The sequence below is a fragment of the Malaclemys terrapin genome, chromosome 13 (assembly GCF_027887155.1).
Source record: "Malaclemys terrapin pileata isolate rMalTer1 chromosome 13, rMalTer1.hap1, whole genome shotgun sequence".
NCBI lineage: Eukaryota > Metazoa > Chordata > Testudines > Emydidae > Malaclemys > Malaclemys terrapin.
The window spans coordinates 18924686-18939732 of NC_071517.1; the positions used below are offsets into that span (position 1 = coordinate 18924686).

The 15047-nt window shown below is 39.8% G+C and overlaps 1 protein-coding gene across 4 annotated transcripts in view; it reads right to left on the reverse strand.

Moving 5' to 3' along the window:
- OGFOD3 (2-oxoglutarate and iron dependent oxygenase domain containing 3) overlaps nt 1-15047 on the reverse strand; it is a 100675-nt gene that overhangs the window by 22894 nt on the left and 62734 nt on the right. For all 4 annotated transcript variants that reach the window (XM_054047148.1, XM_054047146.1, XM_054047144.1 and 1 more), the window contains exon 8: nt 7341-7464. In XM_054047148.1, the coding sequence (XP_053903123.1) occupies nt 7341-7464 (124 nt within the window). The remainder of the gene's footprint in view (nt 1-7340; nt 7465-15047) is intronic.

Genomic DNA, 15047 nt, shown 5'->3' on the forward strand with positions numbered 1-15047 from the left:
ACATTATGATCTTCCTGAATTTTGTGTTTAATCACCATACCAGCTCCACTGAAGTTATTTTTGCATTTCCCTTATTTCCCTGCATGGAATCATGGAATGGAAATTGTTCCAACTTTGTCATGATGAAGAAGATCTCTCCCACCCCAAACCCATTCCTCAAAAGTTGCAAGTTTTTCCTTTGCCTGGACTCCACAATGGCAACATAAAGAGAGAACTGAAGTCTTGCTGATTGAATTAATGGCTATGGCATTTTCTAGACATATAATACTATATGCCGCCTCAAAAAAACGATATGTGGTAGGATGCTATCCCTTAAGAGCAGGGCATGCTGAGAACCCTCTGCAGAATATAAAATAAGTAAGTTACAAGGAGGAAGAAGTCTGGATCAGGCTATCAATGGAGAAAAGACATTCAGGCAATGCAGTAAGGGCTTAGTAAAAGAACCCTGTTTAGAAGTATGGAATGCATCTGATTTTTTTAAATTATCTTTCTCTCATTGCTAGTTAACTGGGATTTAGCCTTCTATCCCTTCAGTCTTTGCAATTTATCATTTTTAAAACACACAAACAAAAATCATTGCAGGCTTTTTAGATTTGGCCAACGTAGCTTGGACCTAATCTTAGTTGCTCTTGCTACTGCCCTTGGCTAATTAGTTTTCATACTTTAAAGTTCTCTTGGTTTTAATACCCAGACCCCTCGAATTAACAGAAGCAAAGTCATGAGGAGAGAGAGAGGCGAAAGTTCTGGCAACTCCGAGAAATAACAAGGACATCTTTAGGCCAATAATTAGCACTGCCCGTCTGTGCTCTTAGTTTTCATTTGGTTCTGGATCTTCAAGGTCCCTGCCTCTGATACACTGATTTTTTTCCCCTTAATGTTTGAAGAAAATAAAGCTTTTCTTTTAAGCTTGTAAAGTATAAAATATATAGAACTTGAACTTAGAAGGAACTTGAATTCATCACATCTATTCCAGTTACGTTTATATTAATCAAAGTTTGATATCTCCCAGAAGTATCCCAGACTAATGCAGTGGCCCTGTTATATTCCACCATTCTATGACCATAGTATTTGACACAGAAGCAAATCTTAAAGAGAACTGTGCAGCATAATGTAAGCTCTTCCCTTACTGTTGCGAAGAAAACCTTCCAAATGTGAATTGAGAATAAATCAAAGTAAGTGCAAATTGTCCCAAACTTTTTTTAGTGGGCAGTTAACTCTGAAAACCAATGACACTTCCAATGCCAACACTTAAATATTTCACTGATGACCATTTTAGCAAATATATCTAGCTAATGTGATTATCCACAGGGGCAGGTAGGAGGGCAGGATATAGTGGAGCAGGAGTTCAAGCGCCCACAAGAAATCTATAGCTTCTCCTTTGACATGTCTATACTGCAGTTGTGTGCTGTCAGCACACTGAAAACTTAGTAGCAGTGTAAACTACATTGAATTTAATATCAGCCCCCCCACCACAAGGAATTCTGTATTGTCTTAATTATTCATTTTTAATGTCTCTAAATCTACTCTGGCATTTCCAGTCTCCTGCAACAGAGAGCCACAGAAGCCAGGTGGGCTTGTCACAGTGTTCATGGAACCTCAACTACAGAGGAATACTGCTTTAGGGAATCAGATTTTAATTGCTGCTGCATTTATGTCCTCCTCTTGAGTAAAACTATCCTCATCTCAAGTCTATGATAGTTTAGATTAATTGTTATCACAACAGAGGTACCGTTTCAACTTTGGGAAAAGGATGATCAAAGTCTTCTTGTTTCATATCTTTCAATATAGGAATTTCTTTCAAGAACTATGCAGCTTCTACTGATATTCTTGTTGGAATTCTGCATCTCGCTTCAATCTTGGCTACCTTATTTTAAGAAAAAGATTACCAGTATATACAAACCCCACTAACTTTTGCTGGCATCCAAAATAACTCAAGTATTTAATAGTTGTAGCTGTAATTGGTACTAACAACAGGCAAAAAAGAATGCATCTGGGATATGCTGATTTTATAGCGTTCTGATCATTACTGCTTGAAACGGGGTTCTACTCTTTCATGGGAAAGAAAAAGCAATCTACTGAGAAATGCAAAGATGTATTGGAACTGAATGTATTTATTATTATATTAAAATTAAAATTATTTTAATTTGGTGAAAAACATTTATTTTTAAAGCGCATTATGAATAATATAATCCAGACAGAACCCTAAGAGTTTCCAGTCACAACTGCAGTCAACCCTGTTGGTGCTAGTCAGTATCTTCTTTTAAACTTAACTAGCCACTGATGAGAATTTTGACTTATAAACAAATCCCAGAAAGCAAAAGCTGGCAGCTTCCAGTAAGAGTAGAAAAGGAAGCCAGACAGACTGAATCTACATAGGCCAGTCAGTGCACAATAGGTGGGGGTGCTTTAGAATTCACACCCCTGTAGTGCACATTGCTGCCTGGAACACCCAGGTCCTATGCAACAAAAACTCTTTAATGAAAGCAGAACTGGCTGAACTGCTGTGAAATGGGAACTGCATTCAGAAAGACTAAAGTTGACTGGGCTGGTGTTGGAGAGGGAGAAGATGGAGCAAACAGATAGAATATTTGAGAAAAACTCCAAGATGTTGATTTTGGAGATGAGAAGGATGAAAAGCATATCATTTGGGAGCAATAGTCATTACCTTTCAACTGTTCTAATGCTCTTCATTTCAGTCCCAAATGCAATGTCATTCTATCTGGGAGTTCTCTCACTACTTACAGCAGGGTCTCAAACTAAACCGAAAGACGTGAGTGCACGCACACGTTATTTTGATTGCATTCAAGCTAGCTAGGAAAAATGGGTTCCTTCCATACAGCAGAGTCTGCTGGCAATTTGCCAAAAGTCTGTACCATGTGAATTGGTGAAATAATATAATGACTTGTTTTGCATATATAATACATTCAGCTCAAGGTCCTCTATATTAAGAAGGGATTTTAATTCCTTTAATTAGGTGATCAGCTATATAAAATATGAGTATGGGGCATAAAGGTAATATTAAATAACACAAGAGATTTTTTTAAGAATTAAACTAGTCAGCATTGTAGTGATGCTAATATCTTTAAGATGGTCCGTATTGCTCTCTCTCTCTCATCCATCCTATTTAATTTGTGAGAAAAGGAAACTTTTATATATTTGCATATACTTATATACAAGCGACATTTTAGGAGATGATAGAAAGTGGTCTAAAAATTAGTCTCCTACTATAGTTTGCCATGTCACTGAGAAACTAGTGCATTCACTCACCCAGGAATTATACTCCACTTTCAGTCCTATGAAAAACATTCAAGAGGCAATGGTGAAGTGTGTCCTTGCAGCATTTCTACCCAACAGAAATCCTACAATGGTTTATTGTTAATTTACTATCTCCCTTCAAATGAGTAGTTTTTTGTTCTATTTCATCAATTTTGTACTGTAATCTTTGACACTCAGACAAATTATTGTCTGAGAAGAAACTTAAGCACTTATTTCAGCACATGGTATCGGTTTTCCTGCGCTGCATACTAAAACTGCAACAATAAGAAAGATAAATGTTTTCTACACTCAGAATGATATTCAAGCTATGACACAGCTAAGTTAGCTGGCAAGGAGTCAGGGACAACTGGAAAACAGTTTCTGAGAAAAATGAGAATTAAGCAAAACTTATTGACAGAAATTTCATATAACAGTTGTTTAGGGAGAAAAAACAGCAGGGGTCAGAGAACAAGTGTGAAGAGCAGAGAAGCATTCTGAAAGTGAAAACACAGCTTGCTTTCATGACAGAAAAGTCCTCTAGAGTTATTTCTTCTTGGTTAATCAAAAGGACCCTCTCATGCAAGTTACATTTTACCAACATTATTAATTACAGTAGTGCCTAAGAGCCAACTCCATTGTGCTTGGCACTGTACAAACACTGATAGCTGGTCCCTGTCCCAAAGAGTTTACAATCTAAATATACAAGACAGACACAGGGTGGGGAAAAGGGCATACAGGGGTGAAATGTGATGTGGCAGCAAACATCATGTTACTTGCACAAGTTGGGGGGAGGTAGCTAGAAGGGGATAAGCTACATGGAAAGAAAAGGGAAGGGAGAGGGGACAATGAAAGAGGAAGGGGGTGAGGGGGACAGGGCAGAGACAAGCAGATAAGACAGACAGGTGTGGAGTGAGTGAAGCTAAAGTGAAGAGACTTCTAAGGAAAAGGGAGGGTTGGAGCAAACAGCCAATCAACACAGGGCAGAGAAAGTCCAGTCAAAATGGTAGAAAGTTCTCTGAATGTCCAGAGGACCAAAGGTCTCTACTTTGGCTGCTTCTGATCCTACAGTCTGGAGCCTCTGGATGGCTCCTCTCTGCAGATTTACCTAAGGCCACACAATGGGGAGGGGTTGGAGAAAAGAGAGAGAGAAAGGCACTACCTGGGTCCTAGACCTGCCAGAGTTTGGGAGGGAGGTCTTCCCTGCACAGCTCTGGGTCCTCGGAGGAATCTTAACCCTCCACAGCAAGACAGCATTTTACATTATGCTTTTACATTGTGCTTCACCTCAAATTTCCCAACCCCTTCTCCTTTTCACTCAGGATTCTCCAAATCACTTATTGGTAATGATAATTTATGTAGCACCATAAATGTTAATATTGCTGTACTTAACACAGAAAAGACAGACCCTATGACAAATGACTTTACAATCCAACACAATCTAGCTAATCTACCTAATGCCCAACAACCAACTTCCAGCTGTAGTGATAATGCTGACTACTCTTTGGGGTGTCTCTGGAAATTATAATATTATTTTCAACAGTCCCTCTTCTGTCTTTCTATTGGATTTCTTTCTCAGGAGAGAAGTGAAGTAAGCATCAGACTCACCTGAATCAGAAAAGGCCATGCACTTAGGCTGTATGCTGTGAGCTCAGAATATTCTTTAGAGCTTTTCTTTTCTGTACCTACTAACCAGACGTCTGGCGTCACCTCACTGAATGCCCACTTACCTGCAAATTAGGCATCATGGCCTAAATTCTCAAGTAGTTAGTGATGATTTTGGGTGCCTGTATTTTCAGATGCCCTATTTGAGGCACTTCCAAGGACCTGATTTTCAGATGGTGGACGCTCAGCACTTTCTGAAATTCAAGCTCCTTTAAAGTGCCTCAAGTTAGGCACCCTACAATTGAAGTGTCCACAATCACCAGTTACTTTTGAAAATTATTCATTTGCCAAAATGCTTAATTTGCCAATGATCGGGAGTTAATTGGAGTGACACCAAAGAGGCCCATATCTCCCCACAAAACAAAATTAAGTGGAACTCAAGACACGGTAATGGCCTAATTGCTGTTATCACTATTCTTGGTTATTTGTATTGAGGTAACACCTGGAAGCCCCATGCATGTACCAGGGCCCTGCTGTGCTAGGCGCTGTATGAATGCAGAACAAAAAGACAGTCCTCGCCTCAAAGAACTTACAGTTTATGTGATATATTCATTTCTTTTATGTGCCAGTTTTAAAAACATTCGAAGAACGCTTTCCAGGTGTCAAAGACATCCTTTGAGTTGTTGCAAATCTGAATAGAATAACATTAGATTACAGGAAAAAAACCTCCTCCACTCCCATAAGAGACCTGCATATTCTTTATATAGCTCACAGACCATTTTTTCCCTGCTTTATTCAGTTTGTACTAATGTGTTCATTCAGTGCCTAGGCCACATACATTCAACATAAAAACTATTAGGAGAAATGTGCAAAAAACTGGTCCTTCTAATAAAAAAGACTCTTTCACTACCCCACATCCTTCTGCTCCTCCGATCTCTCCAGTAAAAGCCTGGGAGAACAAATGGGTCTTAGAGTGTGACCTGGAAGTTATAAGACTTGGAGTGAACAGAAGTGGCTTCCAAGTTGAGGACCTCTTGCAATTAAATCAAGGGAATGTTAGCTAGAGCACCTCAGCTGATCTCAACACCTCCAGTATTTGGTTAGGAGAGAGCTGCTCTCCACACTAACCAGAATCCAACACATATAAAGCTTTATTTGTTAAAACTGACACTTTTGAATTACACCCAGAAATGAACTGACAGCCAGGGTCCCTGGAGCAAATACTTCTCAAAATACGGGTGACAGCATTTTGCACTGGCTGACATTTGCAAATTTAGCCTATCTTCACTCCACCCTCAAGACACAACATGGCAACTCTCCTTATCCTTGTGGCCAAAGCCAGGATACAGATACCCTCAGAGCCCAGGCAAGCCCCTGCTTAACTGGACACAGATCAGCAAAGGTTGAGCATTCACACAGCACCCTCTTCCCAGGAACAGTTGCCTCCATAGCAGTTCCAGCCCCAGCTAGCTTAGGGAGTGGAAGACTGGAAATCAACCTTAGGGAAAAGTACTTCTTAGCCATAAAGGAGAAGGCTTTAGAAAGACAATCTTGTGAATCCTATTTAAGGAAGGCTGTGACTTTTCAGGCAGTTATTCTGGCCTGGCCAGTCCAGATTAACTCAAACCTTGGCCATTTCTAGTCTATTTCACCATTTCTTCTTAAGTGACTAAACTTTTGCCACAGACAGGATGAATTTTACTGCCTTCATTCCATTAATCATTATTGTGGCCTATCCACCGTCCCAGGTCACGTTACTGACTACCCACTTGAAACACATTAGGCTAAATTCTATCCTCAGTCATACTGTGGAATCCCAACTGGGGTAGCACTGGTTTAACTGAGAACAGGAATTGGTCTAAGGAGAGATACACCTCTACCTCGATATAATGCGACCCGATATAACATGAATTCGGATAGAACGCGGTAAAGCAGTGCTCTGGGGGGGCGGGGCTGTGCACTTCGCAGGGCCAGCTCCAGGCACCAGCCGACCAAGCACATGCTTGGGGCGGCACCTTGTAAGGGGCGGCCAATCTTGGGGTGGCAGGGCGGCGCTCGGGTTTTTTTGTTTGTTTGTTTGGTTGGTTTCAGCGGAGCGGCGCTCGGGGTTTTTTTTTTTTTGGTTTGGCGGGGTGGCACTCGGGGGGGGATTGTTTTTGGGTCGGCGGGGCAGCGCTCGGGGGGGGTTGTTTTTGGTTCGGCAGGGTGGCTCTGGGTTGTTTTTTTTGTTTGTTTTTGGTTCAGCGGGGCGGCACTGGGGGGGGGCGGTTTGTTATGGTGGGCATTTTTATTTATTTATTTGTTTGTTTGTTTTTGCTTGGGGCGGCAAAAAAAAGTTAGAGCCGGCCCTGGCACTCCGGTGGATCAAAGCAAGTTCGATATAACGCGGTTTCACCTATAACGCGTTAAGATTTTTTGGCTCCTGGGGACAGCGTTATATCGAGGTAGAGGTGTATGTAGTGAAGGTAAACTGAGAACCCTACCTGCTCGGGGTTCTACAGTCCTGTTAGCACCGACATCCATGAACACAAATCGCCCACCACCAAAATCTTCAGTGTAGTCAGACAGATAAAGCAGCGATGTATAGTCAAAGGATCCGTAGGTTACCTAGAAACAAAGAGAGCACATTAAATTACCTGACTCCAGTCTGGCCTCTCCAAAACTCAAACTCCAGCTCCAATAGGTCTGAGGGACTTTTCCAGTTCTTCACATCTTATTGTAGACATTAACTGAAAAGCTCTCTAAAGCTGGGAACAAACTGTTCATTTCCTAGTAGCTTTAGAAAGACTATCGACCTCTGTCAGCCTCACCCCTCTAGCTATTTTTTCTCCTAAGAAAAAGGATACCAGCTCCTGACCTGACATTTTGGCCTGATGTTAAAAAAGTATAGGAACACAGAGATAGATATTGTATCAAGATGAAAACTCTGCAGGGCTGGAGATGAAAAGGATTCTCGCAATCTCTGACAGATTAGTTTCCCCTCTTATCTAATCACAGATAAAAGGGCTATTTGGGCAACTCACCTTTCACTCCCTCACCCTTCCTCCCTTTCATCTGCTAGCATACAAGGACTCAGATGTGCTGATGATTCAGATCTTCCAAGTGGACTTACATCTGTTAGAGGAACAGATCCTCTTTTTTACTTTGTTTTGTTAAAAAAGTTCACAGATGGCTTTGGAAATAAAATGTTTTTCTACAAAGCACTGAGGACCACATGTTTTAAGTTCATCACACGCTGTGCCTTTTAAATGTCATAATGCCCTTCAGACTGTCTTTGTCCTTAACAATTTCTTTTTATTTTACATTACTAATTTTGCTTGATACCTGGGTTCAAGAGGAACAAATTAGAACTATTCAGATCAATAAATGCCTTGCAAACCCATAAACTGTCTTGACATTTCCAGTTCAATTTTTTTTTTAAAGTATAGGTGCACCAGTGTCAGATAAAGCCAAAATTTTGACTGAGTAGCAGTTGCATACATGAGCAATAACAATAAGAGAGACAATAAAATGAGATTTGGAGAAAATTAAGATACCAGATGGAGGATGAGGCTCTTCTTTACATTTATTTCATTTTGCTATTTTGAGCCTAAGGATTTAAAAGAAAAGTTACATCAGAAAAAACAAGCTGTATTAAAATCTAAATGTGGAGTAAGGGAATTTCAGCCTTTCCCTTTATCCTCTTTGTCTAAACCACATTACAAATGCAAGGCAATGTGGAAGGGCATTAAAGAAAGGGATGTTATTAATGACATTTTAGTCCCAACAGCTTGAAGGTTCATCAACTTTTTCAGGCAAGTAATAAATCCCCACTCCATAATTCTGTCTTCCTTGCAGCCAATACTGCAGAGACACCTTCAGCTAAAAGGACATGTTGGCTTGCACTGGAGATAAGACCACAGGTTGCTTCAGGAATGGGAAGGCTGCCTCTCTCATTTCACACTCGTTCAGTGCGACTTACTCTCTCTCTTACGTGCTTGCAAGTCTGAGGCTTTAGGGGCTTTTATTATGGTATACAATCAACAGTGCAGTGCTCCTCTCTCCCTTAGTGATGTCCTCCATTCTCTCTCAACCTACCTCATCAAATCTGACCCTATGACCTACAAAAAAATGGCCATGTGGCTACCTATACTTTTACAGACACTGAAAAGGGGACATTCCTCTGACTGCAAACAAAGTTAGTATATACAGTTCTTCCTCCTAATTTATAAACTTGAAAAAGAAATGTAAAACCTTATTTGTCTATGTTTTCAGCAAGGCTCTGGCCAGTCCTCTGCAAAACCAATTTTTCAGCAATAGTGCATTTGCACCAGTGACACTAACCAGTGAAGAGCTGGTGCTGGGTTTTTTTGTTTAGTCAGCATGTCCATCTAACCTTTAGCAGCAAATAGCTTTTTCTATTACTGTTCTTCACGATTGCTAGCACTCAAAGGTAGATCAGTATTAAGAAGTGGTGACACTTTATAAGTGGTCACTGAATGACACTAAATTATAACAGCCTCTCTGGAATAACACAACATCCTATGAATATCAACTAACATTAAATATCAGAAGGCTTAATAAATTACATAAAAAAAACGCTATTATAATTGAAACCAACTAATAAAAGACATACCGACAACTACAGACAGATCAATTTTCAAAAGTTCTTTATGAATAATTTAATTTAAAACATATGGATGTGGCAAAGCAAAGATCATTTAGACATTTCTGCTAGTTAGTTTGCACAGTCATACAGCATGAGCCAACAGAAACTCTCTAAAGTGCACTATGCAAATCTGTACACCCTTTATAATTTGCATACCAAAATGACAGATTTAATAGCAGATGCTAATTTAGGCCTCATGTTACTAAAACTGCTTTATTTTTTCAATGACAATATGATTAGCACATTATGAAATGTTGTATGTTAAACTAAATTATAACTGTCAAAATTAAGATATTTTGTAATGCATCCTCCTTGATTTTTTTTTTTAAAGTTTTGTTTATTTGCTTACTCACCAATCCGATCATTTCAGTAATTTGAAATAGGTTTCCCTGTTATCATTAGCAAGGATATACTTTTTATTCATGTTGTGCTTCAAGATACAGAGACTAATGTGAATAGGCCTGAATTTGTACCCTATCCATTTTCCCATCACACGGTCCATGGCATATGAGGAAACTGATAGATCAGTAAACTGGTTCTGAGCCCAAACTAAGAACCCCATTCAAATGCAAACCAGCTATGATGCAGAAAAACTGCCTTCTTACAGAGATGAACAACTGTGGCCCCTATTGGCATTCAGATCTGTTCAGGCAGTACCTGGAGCCCATTCAGAGCCCCACTGAACTCTCTGGAACACTCTGTACAAAACCCTAGGAGATAAAGTGCTTTCCCAGACAACAGGTGGAGATGTGGGGCATTTTTGTTTAAAGTTCAGCACATTGCATTATCAGTAACAGAGAGGGAAAGAAAGGTGGGGTACTGATTATGTTTCACAATCAATTCTTGAATGGCTTGGCATGTGGATAAGAATTATATTCAGAGACATTCCGACACTTTAAAAAAAGTCTAACAAATCTATGGTTTTAAACACTCTCCTCCCCCAACCATTCACCAAGAATTAGAGGTAAAGAACTGCTGCTTGTAAATGAAGCTATTTACAGACCCAAAATAGCAACATTTCATCATCAACCACTAATAACCTTCAGTCTTTATCATGTACCTATCATTTGATATGATTTGATTTCTAATAGTGTCTGTGACGGGTTGGACCCCCCCTTTTGGGGTGCCACCAGATGTGCAGGGGTCCCAAAGCCCACCGGTCCTACCAGCCTGGGTTTTCCTTGCACTGGGTTGCTGTGCCAGGCTCTCAAGCCCCTTTCTAGCACACACCCAGGCAAGGCCATGTGTGCAGCTGCAGACAGACTGAAATCAGCTAAGGGAATGGCCAGCACTCCAGTGCACACACCACCAGGAGTGTAAACCACAGAATAAGATTGTCTTGCACTATATAGAAAGATCTGCACAGCGCAAGCTCATAGAAATTCACCCTCTCCCTCAATGAGGAGAGAGATATGCAAAGCTTTTTGCCACCCTTATATGAATTGCACAAACTGGGTTTTGAAATAAACAAGAAATAAGTTTATTAACTACAAAAGGTAAATTTTAAGGGATAGCAAATAGAACAAAACAGATTACTGAGCAAATAAAACAAAACACTCAAGCTAAGCTTAATATACTCAAGAAACAGGTTACAAAATGTATTTTCCCACCCTAAATGTTGGTTTAGGCAGGTTGCAGAGTTTCTGTAGTTTAGAGTTCCAGTTATTTCTCTTTACAGACTGGACCCCCATCTCAGCCTGGACTCAGCTCCTGCCTTTCCCTTCAGGTGTTTTTAGCAATCTTCCTTCTTGGATGGGGAGGCAATTAAGAAGAGTCTTGATTGCCTTACTCCCCAGCCTTAAAGAGAATTTACATAAGGCGGGAACCCTTTGTTTCCAGTGGAAAAATACCAACAGTGCCTAAATGTGTTACTCGTACCAGGTGACATTATCAGATGACCCATCAGTGTCAAAGCAACATCCCAGGAAGATCCTCAGGATGGTGGGATATTAGTATCTTCAAAGTTCAATTGTCCTTCTTAAATGGCTCATTCAGGCTGATTGCCTACTATCTGGTAGGCATTCCCCCAAATACACACACAGTTGTAATTGTTACAAAGTCAATATTCCTAACCTCAGATACAGAAATGATACATGCATACAAATTGGATAAACATTCAGTAGATCATAACCTTTTCAATTATACCTCACATGACCCATCTTGCATAAAACATATCTTAGTTATGCCATATTCATATCATAATATTTCTATGACAAATACGGGGTGTAACGTCACAGCATCTACATTGAATAACAACCTCTCTTCTCAATCTCCAGCTAACTCTCTTTTCTAGCACACTTTTCCCCCCTGACTTCACTTTTGGCCCTGTCTTCTTCTTAGCATATGTGGAACGTGCCTCAAGTGGCACACAACCAGGATTCATCACCAAATTTGGTCTACGGGTTGGATCATCAGCTTCCCCGGCTCGGGCGCCGATGTGGAGCGCGACATGAACGCTGATCCATGTCCCCCCTTGGCCCTATAAAAATACTGAAGTATCCTTTTTATGTGCATATATGGTGCTTAAATAAGTAATATTAATAAATAATAGTACTACATACATAGATAAATTTATTCAAGATGCAATGTTTGGATCCTTATTTCAAACACCTCCATGTTCAAGCACAACGCTAATAAAAAGGAAATGTTATCAGAGCAAAAAGTCTTCAGAAACTTTTTGACAGAAACACTGAAAACAATCAGGAATTGCCACAACATGCATAGACCAACTGACTGGGGGAGACTTCAACAGAGCATCCCCGAGGATATAAACTGGATATTTCACTCCTGCTGTGGTAAATGTGACTTCAGGAATGTTATGGAAAGATTAAATCATCTTTTTCCCCCTATTCTCCCATTTGTAGATACACCACTTACCAGAAAACCACTTGAATTTGGATGCTTGTGGTTTTGGAGAGCCACTAGATCTGAGATATTCTGAGGGCTTGGAGCAGTAATTTTACACTCACATATTCCCTTGTGAGCTAACACACATATAAGGAATTGCAAACTTTAAATTTGTCTCAATATTGGTTTGCAAGAGTGGGTAATAACATAAAAAGTGTTTTAAAATTATTTTTTGTAATAATAAGTAGAGTTCCATTGTATGCATCATACAAATGAGTTTATATAGCAGTATTAAAAACCCTAAGTATGCAAATGTCATGAAATAGACATCCCATCAAAAAAATATGAGATTGGCTTAAAATCATGGTACTTTTAAAAAAAAATAATAAATTTGGGATTCTTTTTAGTTGCCTTTTGAATCTTTAAGTTACACCCTGTTTACGCTTTCAATCTTTTCTCTACCAAGGTGCAACCAGTATGACCTAGTGGTTGAAGAAGAATCAGAGGTCAGAACCAGATGTGGTCAGGAGACAAGTCAATAACCAGAGCCAGGAGTTAGGAATCAGGAGATCAGAGGTAGGCAGGGACAAAGGCTGGAGTGGAGCAGAGAAGGGGTGGAGCAAGGACCGGGCAAAAAGCAGGTCTGGCGCAGCTGCAGCCGTGGACCGCATTGAGCAGCCAGTGTACTGCTGTTGCTACAGGGCTTAAATGGTGATCTATTGGTTCTTCTGACCATTCAGGGCGTACAATCACTTAGTGAGGGTTTATTGGTCCCAACTGAGTTCACTGGGTTGCAAGGCAACCAAGCTCAGAGGCAGCTGTGTTCCTGACATTTTCTCTGCAACCAGAAACTAAAATGTTACCATCTTTTTTTTTTTAAACAAACACTGAGATTCTCATGACTCCAGAAGTTGAGGATTCAAGAGAAATCCAAATATTGCCGTAATTGGCAATGAGGAATAGTATAATCTAATCTCAAAATAAGCATTGCAAACCAGTAATAAACTGGGATCAGAGAGAGATCAGGGACACAAATTGTTTACAAATATTTAGATTACTTCTGTCTATGGGACAGTTATTTTTCTGCTCTATTTTATATCTGCAGTCCTCCAAGAGGCATTATGAATGTTAATATTCTGCTAAAGTCTTCCTCCGTTTTGTCTGTATAACAGGAAAGACATTTAAAGCAGTAGTATACACATATACATTTGATTCTGGTTTTATATTTATTTCAATTTGGAATTGAAAAAGCAGAGATCTGGAGGACCATGAAATATGTGTAAGTGAGGCCTCCTTTGCATGGCATCAAACATGTTATCTAAGCCAGCACATTGTGTTCCATACAATACTAGCAGATGTACAGGACGAAATGCAGGTATTCAATGGGAAGCACCACACTGTAACCCACATTTTCAATTCCTTTTTGGAAAGACTGGCACTGTCACTTTTTATGCTACAATAGGCACTGGACTTGAGAGACTGCACAAAGGTAGGCAGCAACTTTAGCAGGAGCTGAGGGTGCTCAGTACTTTACAGGAATAGGCCCAAGAGCTGCCACTCATAGGTGGCCTTAGCCATTTCCCCAAAGCTTCTGCACATCTACAAGATTCACACATTTTTACAGCTTACTAAACCCATGTTCTGGTCATCTGGTTCCAGTGAACGGTATGTCTGTGTTATCTATTAGAGAATGTAAGATTCATAAGGAAGGGACAGTAACATCCCCTCAGTCTTGTACAGCACTGAATGCAGCCCATGCTCAATAATGAGAAGTTCAATGGACTATGTTTTCAAAAACTGGAATCTGCTATTTTAGGTTTTTTTGCAGGAAAATATGTGAAAGATCCAAGAGACTCTTTTTTACTTTTTTTAGACTGAGGTATCACAATTTATTTCCTATTCTAGGAAAAGGTCAAACTGTGGTCTCAAAAAATACCACTGTATGGTAACTGTTGGCAAACGCTGACTTTTTAAGTAGTGATCACTGTAACTTCAGGAGCACGAAAAAGATAAATAATGTAGTTATCAAGGAAGAGGATTAGTCTTATGGCATTTCTACACAGTCACTTACTATGCAGCAGGCTGGTGTGCCAATCCCCTCACACTAGTGTGCCACGCACTAGCTGTCCGTGTGAATGCTGTTGTTGCACACTGAAAGTTCAATTCCTAGCGTGCTATGACCTACTGCAGTTTTAACAGCCCTTACAAAATACTAATAGCTGATATCCTATAACTTTTAATAAATTCCCCATTAAATTTAATAACATGTTTGATGCCATGCAAATTTTTGTATCTCCTGCCAAATGCCCAAAGAACTTTCTTAATGCAAGAGGGAGCTATGATTCCTTACTATTACATGCTACAAGAGAGCAGCATCACAGTTTGTCTACAGTGTTTCTGCATTATTTTAATTAACAGGACAGGATGCTGAACTGTTTAAAATTCACTATAGAAGTGTGGGTGGCTGGAGGGTATTAATTTCACTTAAATGCAATTTAAATACTAAATACAATGGGAAAAAAAACCAAGCAATAGCCTATGGGAATGTATGGGTGAGATATAGGAGCATTCCCATATTTTTGTATTTGCACCAGCTGTGCCCTCCAAATGTCCTTATTGACAGATAGTTAATGGGGAAAGAGCATAATCTGCATGTCAATATAACGGGTGTGACATGAAACAATAAAGACCCTCT